This window comes from Dermacentor silvarum, chromosome 3 (assembly GCF_013339745.2).
Source record: "Dermacentor silvarum isolate Dsil-2018 chromosome 3, BIME_Dsil_1.4, whole genome shotgun sequence".
NCBI lineage: Eukaryota > Metazoa > Arthropoda > Arachnida > Ixodida > Ixodidae > Dermacentor > Dermacentor silvarum.
The window spans coordinates 193,056,235-193,081,845 of record NC_051156.1 but is presented as its reverse complement, the minus strand read 5'-3'; the positions used below and the strand labels follow the sequence as shown (position 1 = coordinate 193,081,845).

Below are 25,611 nucleotides of genomic sequence, written 5' to 3'. Positions count from 1 at the left end.
TGCGAAGCCACGTCTGCTTAGAAGAAATCGTGTAGCACCGCAAACATTGCATTGGCGCTCCAGTTAAGATAGGCGCGAATTGCTAGAGGGACGCTTTCGGGAAAGGGTTAATCGGAAAGCCATTGTACACTGCGTGGCACGTTTTAAGGAAGGAGTTTTCGAAAGTGGTACGAGCTTTCGGATTTCTGCTAAGACATGGAGGCCTTACTGCGGCTCGGCTTAAATTTCTGACTAGCACCATGTGCACTAGAGTGAATGATTAAAAATTGAGTTAGTGAATCTTTTTAATTAGATACTCGGACATTGCGATTTTTCATGCAGGTAAATACTCCCTGTTTCGGAAATACACCCGAAAATGGAGAACAGCGCTGTCACAGGCGACGTTTTGAAAAGATGTCTGTTGAATAATAAAAAAAAAATAATAAAAAAAGTCGGTACACAAGTGCATGCAATTACGTTTTGTCCAGTCAGGATGATACTGCATGGTGTGTTTGTTTATACTTACTTTTTCTTGAAAATATAGTGTCTCTCTCGCTATCGTAAATGTTCCCTGCTTTGTCTGGCGTTGATGGCCTTTTATGACGTTTTGTTTGCCGTCCGTCCTCGAAGTGACATCGTATGATGTGTTTGTTTAATCCTTTTCCTCGCGGTGTGTTGCGCCTTGTCTGACATTTGTAATCCCCTCTGTTGGAGTATACTCAAATTCCTCGTTTACAATTTGTGAACGCATGCAACGTGACGTAATCCGCCCTTTATTTCACCAGGAGCATAGCCGGTACTATTACATATTACACCCTCTGGTGTCGACATGTGCTCGTGTAATCAATCAACTTTATAAACACGGCATATTGAAACGAGCGGGCTACAATTCTTCGCAAGAATGTCCCGACAGTCACTGTCAGGTTAAAAACTGTTCACTCGATCCCTGGAAGAATTTATGCCGAATGAGTAAATTTAAGCTCCGCATCCTGTTTATTGGCGTTCGGAATGTTTTAACCCATAAAACGGCGGTATATTTGCTTTAGTGCAGTCGCGCGTCATTTCGCGTGGCGCGATTTTGATGCAGCCTGGACGGAGGGTTTCGTTTGTATTCATAATTCTCGCTCGTAACGGGATGCGCGACTGAAAGGGCATTGTCCCAGCTTATCGGCGAAGCGCGAAAATGCGGCATTGTTGTAAGCGTTTCCAAACGTTTCTACATTATTACGTTTTTTTACAACTTTCACTTGGTATTTCTCATTCCTTTTTTTTTTCTAGCCTTCGAAAAACATTGAGCTACGGTGTTGCCTAGAAAAGGCACCTCAAAAAAAAAGAAAAAAAAAAAAAACCAACAATGAACGAAAACTTTTCTAAATAATTCTTTGAACCAAACTTTCCGTTTCTTTTTTTATTATTTTCGAGCAAGCCATGGGTGCTATTGTGAACACTGTCCGATTCCGCCATGTTGGGGTTTTGAACCAATGAGATAAGACGCGGCAGCCTTGTGAGCCAATCAGAGAAGGCGCGTCTGCCCGGTGAGCGAATCAGAGACGACAAGATGGCGAATTTTACAATACGGCGGGATTTGACAGCGAAAAATACCATCCCGAGTCTCTAAATTATTTCGGCTTCTTTTCGGATGACTATATTCGCTAGTTCGCCCGATATCTTCAATATTAACCTCGTGCTATATATACCTAGGTTCCACCGTATAAGCAGAAAATTTTAGCAAATATTTTCCACTTACCTGAATGGAACGTCGTTCCACATAAAATGTCAGAATAAATGGGCAGGTGTGGCATATATAATATATATTTGCAAATTTTCAATACATATAAAAATATTGGTGGCGCATGCAATCTTTCGAGATTGATCGGCGACGTTAACGGGATTAGCAATCTTCCTTATGATGGTTAAGACAGGTCAAGCGCAAAAAGACACGGACAGCGAAAAGAAGACAGTCTTTGTGCGCTTGACCTGCCTTAAGAAAAATGATGCGACTGTAGATGGGGGGGTCTATGTTGTATGTTATGACGATCATTACGATGATAATTGTATCCCCGTGCCATATCCCCATGCCATTCGTAAATCATGAAACCTTACGGGCACTTCAGCAGACGCGCGAAGTGGAAATTTCGCTGCCAACCGCACCGCAAAGCCGAACGATACCACGTCACAGTATGCCTTGCTTTAATCAATGCACCCCAGTTGAAACTCCATAGCAACCCCCGCTATCCACAGCATTCTGGCAGCAACTTCGTTGCAACTTCGTTGCGATATACACCAAGCAGCCGCGCTCGACGCGGATGTGTCTGTTTCAGTTGGGGTGTTATCGCTTTGATATATTGAAGGCTATACACACCCCTTGCGTCACCTCGGCACATCCGTTCTGAGGCGTCCACCAAGAGTGGGCACATACCGATATCGCATGCGCATTGCCGAAGAGTTGACTGTTCGAGCAACTACGTAGTTGCACACACGTGACCCAAGTTGTCTACTATAGGCCAGACGGCAGCCAGCAGCAAGTTGTCTATTCGGGAACATACCCAGTCAGTGGCCCAAGTTGTCTCGCTGGCCCACGTTGTCTGCTGTGCGAGACAACATGGGTCAGTACGACAACTTGAACCACTGGGTATGTAAAAGAGGTTAGATATACATACCGCAAAGTTGGTGAAGTTTCCAAAGAGTGCTAATTGCATACGTGTGGGGAACTGCCTTCCAGTGAAGTATAGTCGCTGTTATCCGGAACAGTGCTTTACACATTCCTAAACATTGTTACGGAACATTGTTTCACGAACCTCTACATATACTACATGAAACCATGTTTAAATATGTGGGACGGTATCCTGCTTACTTAAATTTACTCATTTTGCTAAGTGGAAAGCACCTGCAACAATTTTGCACTTCCAGCTATAGAATCTATAATATATGTGTGGGGAGAAATTAAGTGTGTCTGGCCACGCTGTCGTTATAGGCTTTCTGTGCAGAACTTGATTTAAGCATCACGGTAGTGACGTAAGAGGTAGTAATCGTGCGAGATAATTTACGAGTGATTAAAGCGGCGCCTCTGAGCGATTATAGCTGCTTATGGCAAACAACTTCGGCGGATGCCCACTAGGTTTGTCGCTGCATGCTCTAGCTGAACGCCATACTATGTAGGCGATCGAGATTGCCTAACGTAGGGACGTTTTGCAAGAGAGCGTTTTACGGTCGGGCGCCCACTGATGTAACTATGGAAACGGTTGCTATATACGGGCCCCCTTTACCATCGTCAGTCATGGTTCGTGTGACTGCATGCGAAGCTGCGGCTGCATTTGGGCGCAAAAAACACAGCGCTTTGCGGACCTGTTATAAACGCTTTCCCCCAGCCATGCACTGTTCGTGCACGGTGCCATACGCTTCCCGAAACTCATTAATAGCACAACTTGGCGTACCGCAAACACCGCGGCCAGGTGTCCGTGACCATGATACAGCAGTGCACTGGAGCCTGCATGTCTCGACTGAAGGAAAACACAAAGCGCACATTCTGCCTATATTTACACGTTACAGAGTTCATTTACTGTACGTTTCACCAGTGTACCCGCCGTATAGTGACGTAGTTGCCATGACGTTGTGGTACTAAGCCAGACGGGGCGAAATAATAATTAAAAAAATGCCTGTGTACATTAGAGAACCCCAGGTCTTCAATATTAATTAACAATTTTCTCATTGACACTTTTCATCTAATTATGATAATTGAGCAGTTGAATAATTAGGACTAATTATGTAATTAGGCGAAATGCAAAAAAATAATCTGAGTATCTCCAAGCGACGGCAAACAACATAACCTTGGTTCGGTCCAGCTACGTTGCATTTGTGTATATTTAAGGTTTGGCTAAAATTACGTGAAACACCCTGTATATATAGGAACTCGTAAGTTGAGGACGGCCTTCGGACCTTCCCTGACGAAGGCAGGACCCCGGCCGAAACGTGGGAAATAAAGTATCGTTGTTGTTTCGTACGTGCCTCCTCAACCTACAAGTTCCTGTTCCGTTATACCGGATCCTGGCATAACCTCACTTTATATATATATATATATTAAACGGGATGAGAAAGGCACGGCCGTTAACCGGACAAGATTGCAGTTTGCTACCTTGCATTGGGGGAAGGGTAAGGGGCAATGAAAGACAGAAAGAACAGCGGAGCGAAAAGGCAACGAAACGAAAAAAAAAAAAAAAAAAAGTCAGAGTGCTGCCACTCCGTGAAGAGGGAAGTCCAGCGAAGCTGGCGCTCTGGTGGGATTTGCTATGCTGAGTTTGACTTCAAAATGGTAAACCGACCCCTTCGCTACGTGCTCGGGAAGGAGGTTTCGGTGCCGGCTCCGAGTAGCACAAGGGGTATTTTTTTTAACACTTAGGCGATGGCTATGCAACGCCCGGCTCTGAAAGAACTGGTTCGGCGTCCACGGCCGACGGCGTTCCAAGCGCGTTCCTCACGATTTTTTCTACGACGTTCCCAGAGAAGAGTACCTTGACCAAAGCTCCGTATATATACAACCAACGCTAACGCGAACTCCTATCACACCCCACTCCTCCGTTGACATACTTTTTTTTTTTCTACGCCGCCATTGGTTCTCGCGCCTCACGCTCTCCCCCTCCAACGCGAGTATTGGACGGCGCGACTTACGTCAACCCCCCTCCCCGTTCTCTTTTTCATCTGCACCCTCTCACAACTTTCTCGTAGGGTTGGGCTCTTCTTTTCCTCTCCTCTTCCGCTAGGTCACATGGCTTTTCTGCACGCGGACGCGGTCCTGGTGAACTGGTGAACTAGCTCTTAACAGCTTAGCTGTAATATATATATATATATATAGGGAAGGTCGTGAACGTCCATGAGAACTACAGTCTCTCCAACAGGCCACTCGAAAGTGAAAATTTCAGGAGTGCCTGGCCACATTTTCCAACGCACGCTACACATGTAATGCTGCCCGGATCGGCAGTGCAGCGCTACAGGTGTGTCCCTTCGCACGCGCTGCCCACGGGAAGCGCTTCTCATCAACACCACCGTTTCACACGCGCCTTCTCGTGGTCATCGAGTCTCTCTTCATGTCGGTCTACTTACGCCGCAGCACACCTGCTTACTTACTCAGCTCATGTTTACTACAATTCATATTGCTAGCAAAGCCGCTCACCTTACATCGTATGACATTGCTGTGTTGCTATCGCATTCATTGCTTCGCCCTTAGGGCGAAACTGTGACACTTTTTTTTTACCTACACCACGTGCAGGCTCGTGTAGACGAGTGTAGTGCCCGGCGGAGGTTATGACGTCGTGCGCTGCACTTGGTTCGCTGGGCTGTAGCCAATCAGAGCAGACTGCGCGTCGTCTTCTGTATCAGCAGACGAAAAGCGCCCGACTCCGCACTTCGCCTGACTTCGCACTTACTAGCTGTGCATATGCCCTTGCCTGAAACTAAACGGCAATGTACGAGTTTTTTTTTCATCAACAAATCTGGACAGACTGCACAAACTGCAACGAAATACATCGCTAATGCGCAGTGCACAAAGACAACCTGGCAATGCGTGTTAAAAAACAGCGCGGAGTCTGAAACAGCCCGCACCATCCGTGAGTAAGATAATTTTATCATCTTGGAAGATTAGCTCACCTGCCTCTTTGACACTCAGCACTTCGTTATCGTCCTTGCAGCGAATATTCTCTGTTGTTGCTTTATCAGCACCGACGCCGACAGTCACAGACAAAATGGCGCCACGCGTTCGCAACGGCAGCCTGCTTGTTTGTCGTCTGCTGCCTACACTCATCGAAACTGCAGTGTAGAAAGTGTAGTTTTCATGCTACACTACAGCTATAAAGAATGGCTCCGTGTAGGTGGGCGGAGCTACACTTTTCTACACCAAGTAAAAGAAATGGCGACTTCCTACACTACCTACACTCGTGCAGCCCGTGTAGGTAAAAAAAAAAAAAAAGCCCTACTGTCCTGTGGTGTGACGACTGCATAGTTCCGCGTGTGACCACTGTGGTAGCGAGGAAACTATCGAACACGTTATTTACCGTTGTCCCCGATACTGCGCACACAGGCAGTCAGTCACTCGCGACCGCGCTGACGCGTCTTGAGGACCGGCCGCTTTTGAAGCAGGCAGTCCTGGAACGCCGGCCTATACAGTTGTCACACCACAAGACAGTGGTGATGCGCCCCGGGATGTAAAGATCGTTTCGGCACATTCATGCGGAGCTGCTGCGTCGGTGCGTTGCGCGTCGTAGTGAGTGCTGTAATGAGCACGCTTCCATATGTTCTCGGAACGAAAAGTTCGCAAGAAGAAGAATAAAAAAATAAAGGATCACGAGGACGTAAACCTGTACTCGCATCTGTCGCACATGTGCGCCAATGTATGAAAGTCCAACGTTGTCATGCGAGCAAATCGAGGAACATGCAAAAAAAAAGAAAAAAAAGGAAAAAGGCGGAAATATATTTCTGTTCTCGCTTTGTATTGTTTAATTTCCTCCGAGCCGCTAGAAGTATAATTCTGGTGGCTCGGCGTTTGAGCCGGCGCTAAATGCGGAAATCGCGAACGTCACCATGCAAGGTTGGCTTACTTGGAGCACGCGGTTGATACGTGGTAAGAAGTAGAGACGCGCGTTGCGAGAACAGAAAAGCAAAGTTTTACTTGGACGGTTTCGGCCGGGCTCGGGCCTTTCTCTGGAAGGGTGTTTAAGACAACACGTGCTCAATTTATGAATTAGTTTGATCACGCGCTTGGTTTTGTATTTCGGGGGCTATCTTTAAAGGCAAATACAAGAAGCTCCATCAATGCTACTTAGTTGCAAACACTTCAGTCGGCCATTTTTAAATGTGATCTACAACTTTCGTATTGGCACTTTCTTGTTGAGCCCAACATTCAAATAGTTAGGCAATTAGTTTGTACTAATTAATTGACCTTGCAAAAAAAAAGAAATACCGCAGACGTGGACACGCAATCCTGAACACGACTGAGTTGGTTTGAGCCTCCTAGCACACTCGTTTTTAATACATTGGCTACTGTTAGCTGGGACACCCTGTATATACAGGGTGCCCCTGTATATACAAAGTGCCTCGAGCGGCCAGTCGGGCGGCAATTCTGCGTGTATTCGCGGGCTTCTTTCACACTCGGAAAAACGCATTTATGTAGCACGCATTGAGCAACAGAGAACTGTATCGGGAGTTTTTCATGTTGCTCTACAACTTTCTCATTGACACTTTGATAATTAGGACAGTATTTCTCGAGTTGGATAATTAATTACAATTACCTAATGAAATCTCAGTAACGAAAAAATTACTGGCGGCTACTCCACTGTACTGGAAACAAAACGCACTAGGTTTGCTTCGCGTAACGCCGTTCCTCTTTTTACCGACTACGCTGCCGCCAGTCGCCACCGCAGCCGCACAAAAGCCGTTGTAGAACTGGCTAGCTGTAAAACAAGTTCAGCTATCGCCTGCACATGGCAGGTTTCGAGAGAGGGAGAGAGGGAGATAAAAGCTTTAATAATGAGCTGGAGCTGTTAGCTTGGCTGATCGCCTGGTATGCTATTGCCGGTGGTACTAGGGTATGCACAGTGATCAAATAAACGCACAAACAACACATGCAGTCACTGCCGCTACTCGTCAGTCTTTGAAGGTGCGACTACGATTGCAGCGCCACTCGAGCCGGAGCACATCCTCGGCCCGTGCAAAAGCAGCGCCTGCGGTTTCCTTATTGTGAATATCTTTGCTGGAGGCTTTGTCGAATACCTTTATTGCGAATGTGGCAGTATTGACGCATCTAAAACGCTACCCCTTTTGCATGCTCAGCTGGGTTGGCTAAACGCGGTTCGCCAAATCTAGCTTCGCCGCAGTAATGGTCGCTGTGGGGAGAAGCTCGCTTCTCGGTTGTCTCGAAACCAGTAAGCGCACGCTCCAACTTGAAGAGGTGCGGTCGTGAGCAAATCGCGTGATAAGATTACTCGCCGATACATGTGGATGCGAAACCTAACGTGTTCATATGCAACATGTAGCTTTTCCGTAGAATCTATGGTGTTATTGTAGTCTATTGCTGGGGGCGGGACGTCTGTGTTTAGCCGCTACGGCTTTTTTAAAGGAAATTACCACGTTTCCTTTCACATTGTTCGAGGGGGTAAATACGGTATTAAGGCAATCGTGGTTCAATTGCCCAAAAATTAAGCCTATACTAGAATAACGGCGTATAAGCTATAGGCTTATATGTAACGGTGTAATGCACATGTACAACGCATGCGCATTATTCTGTGCGGTTTTTTTTTTCTGAGTTTACCTGCCGAGCCGCCGCCAGAGGCATCGGATGCAGTGACGGACACCGCGGGCGCGAACGTGGGGAAACGCGGTCGGCGTCGGCAGCTGCTCTACGCGTCCCACTACTTAAGAGAAGTGAAATTCTACGCTGGAATGATGAGCGGCAACGGAGTCCATGTGGAAGAAGACGACGACGAACGCGGCAGCAATGGCACGAGCGCGTTCGCACGGTTGCACCGAGGTGCGCCAACGCGCCAGCTGTGGAAGAAGACGACGACGCTCGAGAGAGAACCGAGTTAAAGCTAATGAAAAGGCCAAGTTAAAGTAAAGCTAGGGAAGGAAGGGCCGCCAGCTTCGCTGTTTGCTCGGACTTCGCACCACTAGTGAAACTGCGCCCATTTTCTTTTTTTTAACGCGATAGCGTTAAGGGCGCCCCGTGTTGCAGAAAATCCGGCGTCGGCTTCGGCGTCGCCGTTAAGCATCGGCGTCTGGCGGAAATAATCATGCCGAACCACATCATCCCGAACCACCCTGACCACGCAGGCCCTCCGCGTGGCGCAAGACGTTAGTGAACAAAAATTGAATTTCTCAAAGTAAAATCCGTCAGAAAAATCGTAAAGTACGACTTAACCACAGCCTACAGGCGTGATAGCGTCGGATTGTAATTTGAATATACGAGAAAAGAAGACTGATTAACAGCCAGGGATCTTTGAATGCTATCGCGTTCTACTTTTCAAGGCGAAGCTTAAGCGTCCCCCAATTCTGATGGTGTTTCGCTGTACTTTCGTTCTAGGCAACATTGAGGGGAACGTTGAAAACCGAAGCCTTTCTAAATTTTGGACACGCGCGCAATTAAGGAAATACAACAATTAATGAAATAATAAAAAAGGTTCTAGAGCCTTCACATTTTGAAATAAGACGGCTTAAATTTCTCCTGTAAAAATGTCTTCTCAGCAATGCATTTGTGTTTAAAAGTGAAGCCGACTTTAAGGGAATCAGCGTAAGCTTGATCTTTGTAATTTGGCTTGCCCACGTTGTGTGTTGCAGTGAAGCCTACTCATAAAGAAAAATGTGATGCGAACGGAGCTCGATAACGCTATCGCGTTCCACTCTTAAAGGCGAAGCTTAAGCGTCCTCCAATTTTTTCATTTCATTTATTATTATTATTTTTTTTCTTCAGGGAACAGGCAGTGATGGTATTGCGCGCAACGTATAATTCGGTATTATCAGGAATTGGACGCTCCGAATTGGACGCTTTTGTTATCGTCCGCGGAGATAAGAGGCGACCAAGTCTACGCTTGATCGCAACCATTGGAAAGCTTAAAATAGAGAGAAAGGGTGGCGAGTTCGTCGTGGGCGTGATTCTTGTAGCATGGCACAGCCAACGAGGTAGAGAAGAATCCGGAATCTTGATTTTCACTGTTCCGAAACGGGCCGCTATAGGTCCCTGGTACGGTAGGCCGGTCGACGCTCGCACGATAGCCTTCAAATCGCGCTAAACTGTACAGTGTGGCCCGGATCGTTTTGGCGACGCTTCTGGTTGCTCAAACGCGTTTGCTCCCTATCGCGGTCTCGAAACTCTGGATCTTCTGCCATTCGCGGTCGTTTAGTGGCCGCTTCGCCGGCGCGATACTCTGGATCGGCCCGAAGTCGTTTCATCCGCTCTCGAGTAGCGGCGCGCTGTCTTTGGCGCCGCGCTTCCTCTTCCTCGGGATTGACGATCTTGTTCAGTCGCCCCATTACCCTCCGTAGCGACGTCGACGCAGCGGCGACGCGGGAGCTATGTATATATACCCCGCGGTCCCTGACGTCGCGGCTTAGCTCCGCCTGTGCTACCAATCCGCACAGCGTGGTGACGTCATGGCTAGGCAGGCGAAGCGACGCGGCGCGCGCGCACTGCATGGTGACGTCATGGCTAGGCAGGTAAAGCGATGCGGCGCGCGCGATGACGTCATGGCTCGGCTCCGCATCTGTTGCGAGGCTCGGCGCAGCTGGTGCGAGGCGTTGCTAGGCGACGCATGTGACGCAATCGCTCGGTGAGGTTTTTCGGTGTACACCTGACGGCGCAACCACTGGCTTAACCAGCTTCGCTGTTAAAAATGGGGGATGTGCTGGGATTGCTCTTTCATATTTTACGCGCCACGACACGTGAGAGGCATGGCGAGCGGTGACCGCTACACGTCTCTGTCATTGATCATGCTGTGTCGTGCATGGATGTGTTTACAAGGCGAGTTGCGAGATGATCAGGTGATTTTGTGCTTAGATGTGTTTACAAGACGAGTCGCGAGATGATCAGGTGATATTGTGCTCGGATGTGCATGCAAGACGAGTCGCGAGAGCAAAATGGAGGGTCTTCTTTTGTCACCCGGGTTCACGGCGTTTGGACTTCATCCTAGGAAACGCCCTGGCGTGCGCTATACGGTGGCCCATTACTACTGTACCGTTACTACAGGAGAGACTTCCATTTCTTGAAGGTCGTGCTGGAGCGTCGGTGTGACGTCATGAAGTTCAAAGCGTCTCCTATTTGGGCCCGGTTCGAAAGAGACAGCAGAAGTTTACAAAGCTTGCTTCGTTAACTGTCTGGTTCCTTTTGAATGTATTAAAAAATTATGGGGTTTTACGTACCAAAACCACGATCTGATTATGAGGCACGCCGTAGTAGGGGGACTCCGGAAAATTTGGACCACCTGGGGTTCTTTAAAGTGCACCTAAATCTAAGCACACGGGCGTTTTCGCATTTCTCCCCCATCGAAATGCGGCCGCCGTAGGCGGGAATTGATCCCGCGACCTCGTGCTTAGCAGCCCAACACCATAGCCACTAAGCAACCACGGCGGGTATTTACATGTATTGTAGTCCTACCACTGACAAAATGTGTGACGTCACGGTGAGCTGTTGCGGGACCTTGAACAAGGGCGTCGTCAGCGGTATGACGTTTTACTCCTCCAATGTGCTTACCTTACCTCCTCTCGCGTTAAGTGTGGTCGTTTTTGCTATTGCGGAAGCGTAATTTACAAATGCGACTTAGATGAATACTCCTGTTTAGTGTTCCTGGATATACGTATATGTTCATTGGTCACGAGTGTTCCTGAAACCCGAAAGCCAACCGCGCGAGCCGCAGCAGTCGCGCGAGCCAATCAGAACCTGGCAAGATGGCGAATTTGACAATATGGCTAAATTCTATGCAGTTTCCAGAATAGCGCCCCCGATCAGTGACAGCTATGGGCCACTAGGTATTTGCAAGGGATACGTCCCCCCTCCTTGATCAATCCCCCAGTAAGGGCACGTGGCACTGTGACACAACAGGTATCGGAAGCCTTAAATGTATTTGAATATGCGTCGCACTTTTCAGTGCATTCACCTCTCATCAACGTTCTTACCTCGACAAGCATTATGCGCGGCCGTCGTCCTACTGACACAGAAAGCTAAAAGATACAGAACACGAAGCTGCGTGCGTGTTTGTTCGTTTGTTTGTGATGCGCCCAAAGTGATGCTAACCCTAATTAATACTTGTCTCTCGGGAACTGTGGGCGTCTCATTCACTGCTGCTGCGCAGCTGTTACCTCCCTAACTCAACCTTTGTGTCATTTCTAACCCAACATAGCGTCGGATCTGTGTTTTTTCTCCCCCCCCCCCCCGCCCCGCCCCCTTTTTTTTTAGCGTTGCCTTGAATAGCGAAGGAAGAGCCGAGTTGGGCGATCCGAGGTTGCATCCGCAGCAGGCGCCGGGCGTCAGCAGCTCCGAGCGAATGCGGAAGAGGCACACATGGGGTGTAGGCGTGCGTGGCCGTCGTAGTGTGTTAATGGTTCAGACAGGTCGTTTGGGTTGTGTAAACTGGGCGGCTTCTCCATTTGGCTCTTGGTTCCGCGGGTTCGCGGTGGTTTGCGTTCGCACTCGCTGGAGAAATCGCCGCCGCTGTTTCAATGCGAGGGCGTTACAGCGCATAGCACACTTCTGAGAAAAAGGTTGGCCGTTGCTTGCAGTCGCTTGCTGTCGGTATGAAGAAGGAGGAGTCACATCGATATCACATGCAGTAGATTGCTGAAGAAAGTTCAGCAAGAACTTTGCTGAAGAAAGTTCAGCAGGAATCCGCGCTGTAAAAGGCTACACGAACGGGCGGGGGAAAATGTTATACTTGTAGTGGAAATGTAGCAACGCACGCAGCAGTGGGACACTGTCTTGGATAGAGGTGCGAGCGCAGATCACGAGCTGTTGACGCCGGCTGAGACTCTTTGTTCCCGTCGTGCAATGCTTCCGCCTGACGTCCAACGTTTTAATAAACCTCCTTCCATAATTATTTCCGTTCGGGCAAAAGTCTGCGTTCCGTCAATGACACATATTCTAATAAAGGGACAGGGCCAAGTCTGTCTGTACACAGAAAACTGACAAGATGGCGGACTCGACAATATGGAAGAATTTGGCAATGTCCAAAGCCGTACAGCTAGGTTCCTATAGCCACCGCTCTACACCGCTTGCGATACCCATATCCTGTAGCGACGAGAATTTTACCAATAGGAGGACGTGAGGACCGATTATAAACATAGTGATCGATGACGCTTAGATCTGGAAAGTCCCCCGTCAAATACGTTCCGGAAGCAAAGCAACAACACGCCAGCTTACTGGTGCATCAAGGGATGCTTCGGTCTGTGTGCAGTTTGGACACTGTGTAATATTAACCACTCTTGAGCGAACTAATCCACCTTTTTTTTTACGTAAACGATTCGCCGAACATAGCCTCCGTGATATTGGGTGGTGCGCGCAGCGCGCTCTGCTGGTCTTGGAGGCCATGTGCCGAGCATAGAGTTTCGTACGAAACTCACCAGAGGGAAATCTTGCGCTAGTGTCTACGAGAGCAACGAGCATGGCGGTTCAATCAGCATGGGAGCGACGAAAAGCGATATGGCTAAGCTTTGTCCTTGTGACCGCACACGACTTGGTGACGTTGCAAATTGACCATCTTCAACGAAATATTGCATCATAAATTTCGCAGTGATTACGAATACGAGCAAAGTCTTTCTGCCTTTATGCCTTGATAAAAATATCATTGCTCGAAAATTTAGGCCGATAAAGGCGTATAAACCGTTCTAAATCAAACAAGAACGTCTGGAGCCGAAGCGCGGAGATTAGACAAAACCCTAAACAATCGCCAATTGCCAAGCTTTCCTCTAGTAAGTTTTCCAAGGAAATTCGACGAGACCAAGAACATAGCCATAGGCCCATGTTACACCGACAAGGTGACAGAAATGTGCTCAAGAAATTCAACAAATGACGACATAAATTCACCTGGACCGATGCAGTACTATACTCGCGGACAACTTTCTGTGGCTATGAAGGGAAAGCTACGGAGGCAAAGCGCGCACAAGTGAGAGCGCTTTTTAAAAGAGTCCCGCGTTTCAAGCCGCGTTAGTTTAAGCTGGGAAAGAGAAAACATAAACACCTTATTAGCAATATAGTTAAATAAGCCAGAACAAGCCACTGAGTTCACTTATTTTGCGGCTTTTCCCTTCCGCGTCTTGGCAAAAGCGATACCGTCGCACGTGGAAGCTGCGTCGATTCAGCGTGTGTCTCGAACAACCAAAAGCACTGTCAAACGCTGCCGGACTACTTGGCGCGCTTTATTGATGCCGACGATCGACCCAACGGAACTTGAAGTCCGGGTGATAGGCTGGGCAGTAGTAGACCGGGTCTCAAGCAGCACGCAGGCAAGACACATCGATATATACACTGACTCCCAATATGCGCTGCATGCTTGCAAGTCTCGCCGCACAGCCTCATCAGAAGTACTCCTAGTCAAGCAGGCCTTCAGGCGTGCGGAGGCCCGCGGGGTCACTGCAACACTTCATTGGATCCCTGGTCACCAGGGCATCGAGGGAAATGAGAGAGCCCATGAGGCGGCGCGCGCCCTTCTTTCTAACCGCGTCGTCTCGCGGGATCCTTCAGAAACCCTCAGCACCAGCACCGGCAGCACGTCAAAAGGACCACCGTATGACCCAGACAGAGCTCCGAGAGCAGCAGCCAACCGTCGCAAGAGGGAACTCCGTGCGAGTGTCTTGCCAGGCCCAAACCCACTTCCCGCGGTTCTTCCCAGGTCGGGGCAGGTGCTGCTGCATCGGCTCCGTTCCGGCTTCGTCCTCACACCGGACGTGCTGGAGCGGTGGCGGCAGTACCGGACACGCAGGGAGAGACGCCCTCCTTTCCCTTCTCCTGACTCCCTTCCGTCGCAGGAACCTGGCCCCTCGACACCCTCTCAGGACCAAGAAGCACCCCAGGAGCCGCACAGGTGCCCTGACTGCGGCGTGGCCACGCGACCATCCGCAGCCCATTTGTTTTTGGAGTGCCAGCGCTACGCTATAGCAGCGGTACCGCCACCTGAAGGCGGTGCGAGTGTCGTCCTACGAGGAGTGGATTAGGCCGGCAACTGGATAAGCGGATTCCGACCGGGCCATTCTGGACTCGCTCTTGGGTTTCGCCAAGGACGCGCACTTTCTAGGAGGGCGCTGAATACCCCTCCCCCTCCCTATCCTATTCCAGATAATAGGCCTTCGAGCCATACTTCAACAAATAAAGCTCATCATCATCATCATAAAATGTTACGCAGGCGTACGTATATACAGTGCAGAGACGGCAAACCTTTACACCGAATACTCGATGTATCCCAGGTTTGGCGCGTAAATCGTCGACCGCTGCAGTCACGATTGGCGGCTTTCGCGTTCAGCAGCCATACGGAACCGACTTCTTGAATCTCTGGGAAAGTACCTTTATTAAATTATAGTGATTCCCTAATTAGCTGAGAACGTACACGTCACATTTGCGCTTCGAAGTATCGCTTTGTTTGGGTTTGCATGCTTGCTTCAGAGGCGCTTCTGAAAAAATAAGGTACCGAGACATGTTTTTAAGGCGAAAGCCTTATATGCCTCATCGCACAATGACCTTCACACAATCTTGAAAAAAAGTTCGGGGTAGTGAGCACGACGTGCCGTAACATACACAGTGTGCTTTGAGGGATGCCGTCGTGCAAGTCTTTGGATTGTTAGTGAGTGAGTGAGACAACTTTGATGAATATCGTGCAAATTAATGGCCTGGGTCTAGGCCGCGCCGGGGGCAGCAGAGAGACCCTGTCTCTCGTTAGCTTCCCGGGCTTGCTGGATGGCCTAAAGTGGCTTCTGGAGATATGGGGGGGGGGGGGGGGGTATTCTGTAAGAGTCCACCTAGTGGACTGTCAACTTTAGCTGTCGCCATTGGCTGCCGCTTCACGAGCCCGAAGCAGACTGGCTGGCACCTTCGCGCTCACGAAGTGACAGCCAATGGCGACAGCCGAAGTGGACAGTCCACTAGGTAGACTCTTACAGAATACCCCCCCCCCCCCAGAGCTAGTCAGTGCGGCTCTCCACCCCGCCCTGAGTTCATCCGGGGGGACTGCAATTCTCCTGTGAACTATTTCGCAATCCCAGAGTATATGCTCTAGGGTGGCTCTTCTATCATCACACAATTTACATTTGGCCTCAGGGTATCAGTCTGGAAACATGCGGTTAAGATGTACCGAGTTCGTGTAAGTTCTGGTTTGAAGGCGCCTCCAGTCAACCGCCTGAGACCTGTCCAATTTAACTTTCTGTGGCTCTTTCGCCAGTTTTCGTGGTGGTCGCCGGTTGTCGCAGTTTCACCGCTAATACAAAGGCACCGATGCAGAAGCCATGTGCTTCCCGCGCAGCCCAATTGCGGGGCCCGTTCTATTTATATACATGGGTGTCCCAACTATCACGCACCAAGATTTAAAATTATGCAAATGCCACGTAGCTGAACAGAACCAAGGTGACGCTGTTTGCCGTCGCTTGGAGGTACACACATTATTTTTGTTGCATTCCGCCTAATTACATAATTAGTCCTAATTAATTAATCAGCTTCTCAAATATTATATTTCCATGAAAAGTGTGAGTGAGAAAATTGTAGAGCAACATGAAAAACTCCCGATACAGCTTTCTGCTGCTTAATACGTGCTACGTAAAAGTGTTTTTTCCTAGCGTGAAAGAAGCCCGCGAACGCACGCAAGGTTGCCGCTCGAGGCACTTTGCGTGTATTCGCGTGCTTCTTTCACATTCGGAAAAACACTTGTATGTGTACGTTTGCGTACACCTAAAGCATTGTACACGAGGGCTTTTGAATCAATCAATCAATCAATCAATCAATCAATCAATCAATCAATCAATCAATCAATCAATCAATCAATCAACCAATCAATCAGTCAATCAGTCAATCAATCAATCAATCAATCAATCAATCAATCAATGTTGGTTTCCATGCATACAAAATACAAACGAGTGATTTTGAAAGAAACCCGCCCAAAGGCGACTCGACGGTTTCATAACCTTATAGCGTAACCTTATAGCGTATGACTGCAATAAAGCAGACAAGAAGATGGAGGCTTGAAGTGGTTATCAGTGGTGTGAGGTATGACACTTGTCTGGGAAATGTGTAAGCGCCAAGAAGCGCCTGCTCCGTATAATACTGGGGCAAATGAGAAAAAAAGCGAAATGTAATTTTGTGTTTTCTCGTCAATAAACGAAGACGGGGTGTGTACTGACGTCACCACGCGTATTCCTTGAGTGACGTGGAGGTAGGAGCGTTCATCGCTTCCACATTCAGTCCAAGTGTCGCGTATCAAAAAAGTACATTTCCCTACGTACAGAGGTCAACAACACTCATGTCTAGAACGACGAAACGTCGCGCTCGAGGACTGCACGAGCGACATCTGCAGTTTGAAATAGGCCACATCTGAGCATGCGCGGTGCCAATGATGCACCGGCCTTGCCTTCATATCCTTGTTTATCGCCGCGGCTGCAACAACTGCTTTGGCCGTCAAAAGCGCTGTGAACGGTGTAGCGCCAAAAACAAACAAACAAAAAACGCAGCGAATCGTTCTCGGCGCTCGGTGCAAGCTATGCTTTAAGCTTATTCTTATTGACAATGTTATTATTGACAATGTTCGCTCACGAAACGCATATGGAAGTGCCTCCGCTATACCACTCATGTATGTTGCGTTTACATTTGACAGCGTTCTTGAGGTACCTATACATGTGTTGATTTCAATAAATCTCATACTGAGTCAGAGATATCTAGGCAGCATTTTTTCTGTATGTGCGATCGAAACCTACAATTATTCGCGATTAACGTTGGCGGGTTGACGACCAATAAACGATGAAAGTAGGTTTGTAAAATTCACTCCTAACAGACGGCAATAAACGCAATGCGTTATGCAAAATCCACGGCATGATGCGCGAGATATATGTGCGATGCAATGGCGGTATGACGATGCCGCGAACTGAGAATAAGCCTGCAGTATAAGGGCGCCGAGCCGGGCGATTCCGCGCGGTTTTCTTTTTAAAGCGAAGCTTTGTACCTCTACCAGCCAAGGGTTCTGTCGTGTCCGTTGTTGTAATCAAAAAACGATCCCGACGAACCGCTAACAATTGCAGGTATAGCAGTATAGCTTACTTGAATTCAGGCATTCAGCGTACAACTAAGCACTCGTTTTCGCAAGAAAAACCACAAAAACAAGCTTCAAAGTGATGAGCCAACATGATGGATGATAAGGGCTGCGGGCAAACAACGGAAACAGGCTCGGCGCGGTCCGTAAGATTAGATTGCAGCTGTTGCAAAGCTTATGCAGCTGCTTGAAAGAGGGTTGACGTCATTCGAAACCCTTCCAGCCTAGTAACTGCTTCGGTTCATTTTCTAGACTACCCCACTATGGGGTAGTCTAGTAGTGTATATCACACCGATCATAAAGCAGTAGTGAACATTGTTGTGAAGTAAATAATAATAAAGGCCGTGGTTAAAGTTACGTTGTAGTGTGTGAAATATCAAGTGCGCCGCAGTCACCGTGAGGGTGGCGTAAAAAGCTTCGCTTTCCAACCACCTTCACAGGGTGGATTGGCGGGCAATTTTTTTTTTGGCGGCGCTACACCGTTGACAGCGCTAAAGCCCCTATATTTATAAATATAGGGGCTTTAGACAGCTCTTCTGCCGGCCAAAGCAGTTGTTGCAGCCGCGGTGATAAACAAGGAAAGAAAATGCGAGGCAGGCGCGCCATTGGCACCGCGCATGCTCAGATGTGGCCTATTTCAAACTGTAGATGTCGCTCATGCAGTCCCGAGCGCGACGCTCCGTTGTTCCAGACATGAGTGTTGACCTCTGTACACATTTGCATGTAACAGGCGACCAAGAGGCGGACCCCCTCTGCGTGTCTAACGTGCGATAGTATAGCAGCGATTTTTTAAAAAAAATTTATTTTTGCTTTTCGCTTCAGTCGGCGCATGCAAAACAGCCTATACGCTGTTTTTGAAACGATGCCAGACAGGTGTTTAAACAGACCGTTCGAATATGCAAAAAAAAAAAAAAAAAAGCCTCGCTCGTCTGCACTTTTTTTTTTTTTTTGTACTCAAAGCACGCAGGTGTAACGGCAGTATAGGGAGCAGACAAGTCAGGGCGGCTTTGCACGTGCGCGATTTTCAGAGGCGGAACGACTATGGCCTCGCGTCGCCTAGTTTCACGGATGTTGCACTGATTTTTTGCGACACTTTCATTCGAATGTGTGGGGAGGGGGGAAGAAAGCGGTCGGCTTCGTTTAGCCATTGTGCTTATTAGCAGAGAGTGACGCGTGCACTGATGCGCCCTACCCAAAGAAAGAACTGAAAAAAAAATTTAATCTATTAACGACTCATTATAGCTGTGTGGAAAATGACAGACTGTAGCTTAGCATTGCTGCTACAACTTGATTGCTATATTTCATTAAATAAATACAAGTAGGGAGCGGGTGATGTAAATGAAGATGTTAAATATCGTTCTCTCATTATCGCTCGATTTATTGCCCACGAAAGGTGCCGAAATGTGTCTGCTTTTTTCCCGCGTGCATTACGCAGAACTTTGGACTTGCCGCTTTGAGCGTTACGAAAGTGCTTCGTATGCAAACGCTGCTGCGTGTGTCGATGCGAAGCTTTCTATACAGAGTGAAACCTCCCGGAGTTGGGCCGACCGTGGCTGTCTTGCAGAACAGCTCACGTACAGGACAGTACTCATATACCGAATCGTCTTATACTGCGTAGCGCCAGATGTACCACCCACACAGATTTGTACCAGTTGCCATCTGGGAATTACGCAGTGAGACCACGCGCTGTACCTAAACGTCTTGAGCGCAATAAAGCTATGCGTTCGAGCCTATAATCTTATCATTAACGCGAAGCTTTCTACGCCTTCTGTCTCGTGGTCTTGAGCGTCTGGTTGGTCGGTATCTTGCCGAGTAGTGTGGGGGCCGGTCTTGGAGATAGGGCAATAGATAAACTACGCTTATCCCAGAGGTAGCGTGATGACAATTGGTGCGATCTTGGAGACAGTGTAAATCTTCTCTCGTGTAAGAAGATCGCGTAGTTTGCGTTACGGGGGTTTCCGCTTATTTAAATTGCTGATTCGCCAAGCAGGCACGTAGCCACTATGCTACATAACTCGTTGCAAGAAGGTGAACAGTATTATGGCATTTACTTGACCGCTTCATGACCGCTTCATCGACCATTGTACACGCGTATGTCACACACAGGCCTATAGCACAGTTAACCTGCACCTACTAAGATATGTAAAGCAGACAAAATTTATGAATTTTTAAACTGCATTTCCAAATGTACCACTAGTTTGTGCCACTAAAACCCTCGTAAGCTACTAAGGCCCTTGTACGCATTGTAACAATTTCACGTGAGTCGTAAGCTCATCTGTAAAATTTGTCAGCTTTTAGATGCTCTAACAGACTCCGTTTAGAGAACTGCAATATGTGATTTCAGCGCAGAGTTAGAAACTGCAAAGTGTATGCTTAATTTATTTAAAGCTTACTGATTTTCGTCAATTTTTTAAACACCGTATCAAGCCCTAATTCAAACTTCTTTTTTTAGAAAGTTGGTAGAATTTAAGCATCTCCCTCAAATGCAAGGAACTTCATTCGAATCGGCCCCGCGATTGTTGCTTGATAACATTTCGGCCTTTTAGATGTATTTAAACAGGGAAATCGCAGTTGGTCACAAGCTCGGCCCAACTCCGATGCCGCCTATTCAAATACATGTAAAAAGCAGAAACGATTTTCTGAGGTAACCATTATTGGGCGGATATTAATGAAATTTGTGGAAGTTGCCAGATAAAGATAAATTCTAGTGACTGTTGGAAGAGGTACTTCGATTTAGAGCCTGCATTAAATAAAAGGAATGTTCAATAATTGATAAGCATGAAAAAAAAAATAATAAGAGCACAAAGTTTACAAATTTTGCAGCTTTGCAGCAGAACAGATATCGCTGTCCTGTAAACTGCATTCGTTAGAGCATCCAAAGCGGACAAATATCGCATGTCAATTTGTAGATTACGCGAATTTATTACATAGCTTACAAAGGTTTTGCAACAGTTCTGTTAACATATTAGTGGTTTAGTTTAGAACCATGTATACTATATCAATTTTGTCCGCTTTAGATGTAATATTAGGTGTAATTTACAGAATTGTGATATACTTTTTAATTGCTGAGTTACAGAGTTATAAGTTTGATAGCGATAGCTTCATTTTCTGAAAACTTGCTATTTTCGAAAGCTTTTCTTAAAAAAAAAAATCGACGACCTAAATCGAAATTTCGTCACCAAGAGTCACTAGATTTTATCTTTTTTCTTTTATATGTAACAAACCTCATCAAATTTGGTGCACTGGTCGCCGAGAAAAACGATTTCTCCTTTCCCATGTGTTTAGATAGGAGTCCCGAGCTAAAGCTTCATCTTAACAAATAAGACTATAGCTGTAAAACAGAATAAGCCTCTCTTCTACAGAATGCCAGCGCTTCCAGCTGATTGAAGAGGAGCAAGTGTCGTCATTTTGCTGAACGGCAACGTCTGCCTTTGGTGCCAAGTGCCGCGGACCTGTAAGCCTCGTCTTTCAATGTTTTCATTCGCCGATTTTCAGATGTCCCGGCAAAATATTTGAGGGCCTACGCGAATGTCTGCTGGCATTAGACACTGAATTTCCAGTTTTTTTTTCTTTTTAGCTACGACACATTGCGCTAATTCAATTTCATCAGTTCCCAAATGCGCGAACGGTTCTGCGTTTTCGCAACAGGGCTGGACGGAAGTCGAAGTTGTCCCCGAGCTATAAAGCGTCGTCCGCAAAGAAAAAGACCGCATCCACAGGCTGACACGGCGAACCGTTGAGTCCTTGACTGTCGACGAGAAAAAGAACAACAAAGGAAGAAAAGACAGTGAAGAGAGAGCGTCCGTCAGCAACTCGTTATCGGAAAACGAGTAGAGGTTCACTCCTAGCTGTTCAGCACTTGCGGAGAGCTGCTGGTGTTTGCACGCGTCGCTTAATGTTTTCGGCTAAGCTTGCACAGCATAGCTCGTGCGGCCGGCACGGAGCAGTTGCTGTAGTGCAACTCTGATAGTCGACGACGTGCTATTATATGGGCCTGTAAATGTTCTCGTCTCTTCACACTGTCCGCTTGTGTAGTCGTTCGAATCGGTACGTCTGAATGCGACTCCTATAGCATGTTCCTCTAAACACGCCTGATATAGCTCGACCCCGCATGCACGTCTGGCTCCCGTTACGGCAAATGCCTGGAAGATATGCGTGCGAGTTGACGTCTGATTTGCTGCACTGCAGGTGGTGTCGCACGAATAGCTGAACCGCGCTGGCCGATTTTCGCTAAAAATTCGCGTGGTGGTAGCATTTTGCGGTGGGTTCGATTTGATACTACAATTTGATGCCAGTGAGGCACTACTTGCCTCACTAATACATTTTGAGGGCGTTTAATACCCCGTGCGCATGGGTGCGCGTAGTCACACGATATTTTTCATATTTCGCGCTCTCTCTTTATTTGCCGGGAAAAGTAATATCGCGATGCGTACGCTGCTGAAAACACTTCGTTTTTTACATTTCTTAGGATTCTCTATAACCTCCTAATTGACGGCTTCAAAATTTTAACAAAAATAATAAAAAAAACGTTAGCAATTTTTTTTTGTATTTACGAAACAGCTATTCGTGATTAAAGATTACTGCCGATTTCTCAACAAGACTGTAAAAAACTTTCACACTCGGTCTTAGTCGTGTAGAATAATCCGTGTTTTTTTTTAAAGCTCGATGAATGACAGCTTATGTATATATTGATTATCTGCCCAATGGTTGGTTTTGAACCCTCGGGGTGGCGAGCGATTTCTCACACGTATCAAGGGCCGTATTTTTGTACCGATCATATTCCATTCTTATCATCTGCGGCACTAAGTGACCTTAGCCAAGGACGAAAGCCGAAAGAATGGGTAATGAAGTGGATCGGTGTAAAATACGAGGGTGATTCCAAAGCCCACTACTTTGCCAATAGTACTGCAAACATATTAAACGCCTCAATAATGCACTGATGTTTAAGCTATAGAATGCCACTTGCCTCACCTTCTTACCTCGTCTCGTTCCAGAGTAATCGACCAGTCTGTGGCATCCGGGGGTGACGTCAGGTTGAAACCGCCGGCTGTAATTTAATTTCTGACTGCGGAAGGTTGTGCGCCAATCAACATTTATCGCCGTCTGACTGCAGTTTACGGGGATGGCTGCGTTGACGTCAGCCCTGTGCAGAGGTGGGCAAGGACTGTGAAAGACCAAAATCCAGCCGCATCAAACCTCCACGCATGCCACAACCTTCCACAGTCAGAAATTCAATTACAGCCCGCTGTTTCAACCGGACATCACCACTGGATGCGATGGATTGCTTGATTGCTCTGGAACGAGAAAAGATAGGAAGCTGAGGCAAGTGACATTCCATAGATTAAACATCAGTGCATTAATGATAAGGAGTTCAAGGTGTTTGCAGTACTATTATAAAAGTAGTGGGCTCGGAGAAACCACTTTCTGAATCGCCCTCGTAGCATCCTCGAGATCACACTTAAAATGAGTGATACTACATGTAGATGTAGAGAGAGAGAGAGAGAGAGAGAGAGAGGTTTATTTGAAGAAAGGCAGAGAGGTCGGCTTGAGCGTTAGTTTGCTCTGGCCTGCTACTCTACACTGGGGAAGGGGGGAGGGGATAAAAAGAGCGATGAATGATGATGATAAGATTAGGAGGTGCGTATGTACATGTCCATCCCGTTGAGGTCATACTATAGCCGTGCATGGAGTCCAGTGGCTTGAAGGAAGGCTATAGTCGCTTCGATGACCACAGCTGCGCTGCTGGCGTCAGGCCAAGGACCTTAGACAATCTCGTCAGACATTGGTCTTTTAGTCACTCGCTGAATAGTTGAAATGAGGCTCTGCCGTTCTCGCGCGTACGCTGGGCTGTAGATGTAAATTACTAATAAGCACTAAAGGCTCTCCGCATAAAACTGTGACTGAGAGAACTTGCCATATATCAAGTCCACGTGTCTCTTGCGCACGGCGCCGTTGACGTACGGCGTGCTCTTACTAATATATCGCTGCTTCAGGCGCACCTTGACGAACGTGCGCTAACAAAGCGCAGATGCGGTGCATCCTGATGCGAGGAGAGTGAAAATCGGACCAGCCAGTGCTGAGTTCGGGAAAGCTTTGTACCGACTGCGCAAAGATGGGTTGGCCAAGAAAACAAAACGTTCCTTGCTCCAGTGGCGCTTTCGAACCCGTGGAGCACGTTATGTTCGAATGTACAGACTACAGGGACGATATATACTCGTTATTTCAGTATAATGGGCTCCGCTTCCCAAATACCACTAGATTTAATAAGAATATACTAGGCCGTGTGCCTTGTCCTTCAAACTGTGAAATAAAGCTTTAAAATTTATTTTTACATTCCTTTAAGACGTTGGCTTAGTCGATAAGTTCTAGCGTGTTTACACCTGTACCATCATATTTGTTTCACCTGTGCACTGCATGTTCGTGTATTTTCTCGTTTTTTCTTTAATTTCGGGTCCTCCTACTCTTAGGGCTTTCTGTCCCCGTCCCGCTTCCCTTTGCGAAGTAGCATGTAAGCGTCTACACATAACCGGGGAGAATTATCTCCATTTCACCACAGAGCTATTTCTCTCTATCTCTCTTTTCCATATTTGCCGCCATATATATGACGCCATCTGCAGCATGTACTCGGCGTATTACGGCTGTTGCCTCTGAGATTTCGACGTACAGCTTAGCGTGCTTTCTCGTCTTTTGGAAGATTAATTTGATTGTTTTTGAGTGAGTCGACATATGGCAAACAAGCAGCGCTTAGACAAGATGACGCGAACCAGTCATATTTTTTTTTACACTTGCTATTGGAAGAAAACGGGAGTTGACCGCAGATCTCGGAGGCACATGTGACACATAAGAGGTTTCACGCAAAAAGCTTCCCAAATTTTGTGCACGCACTAAAATATGACTTTCCATCGCCATAGTAAGACGGACGATACTGTGCGTGTGACGCCATTGTTCATGGTCTGCTACAGCCCGTTCTTATACGAGCTGTCTTTCGTCCGTTGCAGCCTTCCGCCCTCTAGATGGCGTCGTTGTCCGGTGCGCCGGCCGCCTCCACCACGCCGGCGGGCATGGACTCCCGGCGCAGCTGGGTGGTGCTGGCCTTCCTCAGCTGGTGCATGATGATGACCACGGTCAGCGTGCGGGCTGCCGGTGTCATCTACGTGGGCCTCGTCGACCACTTCCGCACCAGCCGCGAGGAGGCGTCGCTGCCGCTGACCATACACATGACCGTCCTCTGCTCGGCATGTAAGCACGCGGGCGTGTTTTTGGCGCAGCGTTCTTGAAGACAAGCGTGACGCGAAATTTAAACACGAGTGCAACGAGAGACGTGTTGCTTACGTGGTTTAGACTGCCTGGTCCTGTGATTCCTGTTGGTATCGTATAACGCTTTACGAGGCATATCTAAAACGAAAAAAAAAAAGTCGTACTCCAACTCGAACGTAGCAGTGACGAATCATGCCCCGTTGACCCCTGGTGACATCGAGATTAGAGTAGAGCAATGGGAGAAATCAGAGTGCAAGCAAAACTTAATGACATAACCTCTGTGCTTCAGGAGCTGACTTTGTGCTTCGGGTCGTTTGCGATCCCGGAAATTTCTAGTAAGTCTGAAGGTTGCAACACACTGTTAGGATTATGCATCTCATTTGCTGAGCCCGCCGCCTAAGTCACGTAACATGCATTTGGTAGCGTATGAATAGCCTTTGAATAAATTGTAGACATTCTTTACACACATAGTAAGGTTGCGAATTTGGAAACCTAAATAAAAGCAACAATAAAAACGAAAAGAAAAAAGAAAATATCAAAGCACGATACACGCACGAACTTACAATTAGTGTCAGAAGCAAATCAAATATGAATCGAACAGTGTCAGGAGTGAATCGAATAC

General features: G+C 47.4%; 1 protein-coding gene across 2 annotated transcripts in view; it reads left to right on the top strand.

Annotated features, from left to right (window-relative positions):
- Window positions 1-25,611, top strand: part of LOC119446377 (uncharacterized) — a 71,657-nt gene that overhangs the window by 27,825 nt on the left and 18,221 nt on the right. For both annotated transcript variants that reach the window (XM_049664099.1, XM_037710793.2), the window contains exon 2: window positions 24,731-24,971. In XM_049664099.1, coding sequence (XP_049520056.1) covers window positions 24,746-24,971 — 226 coding nt within the window. In that variant the 5' untranslated portion in view covers window positions 24,731-24,745. The remainder of the gene's footprint in view (window positions 1-24,730; window positions 24,972-25,611) is intronic.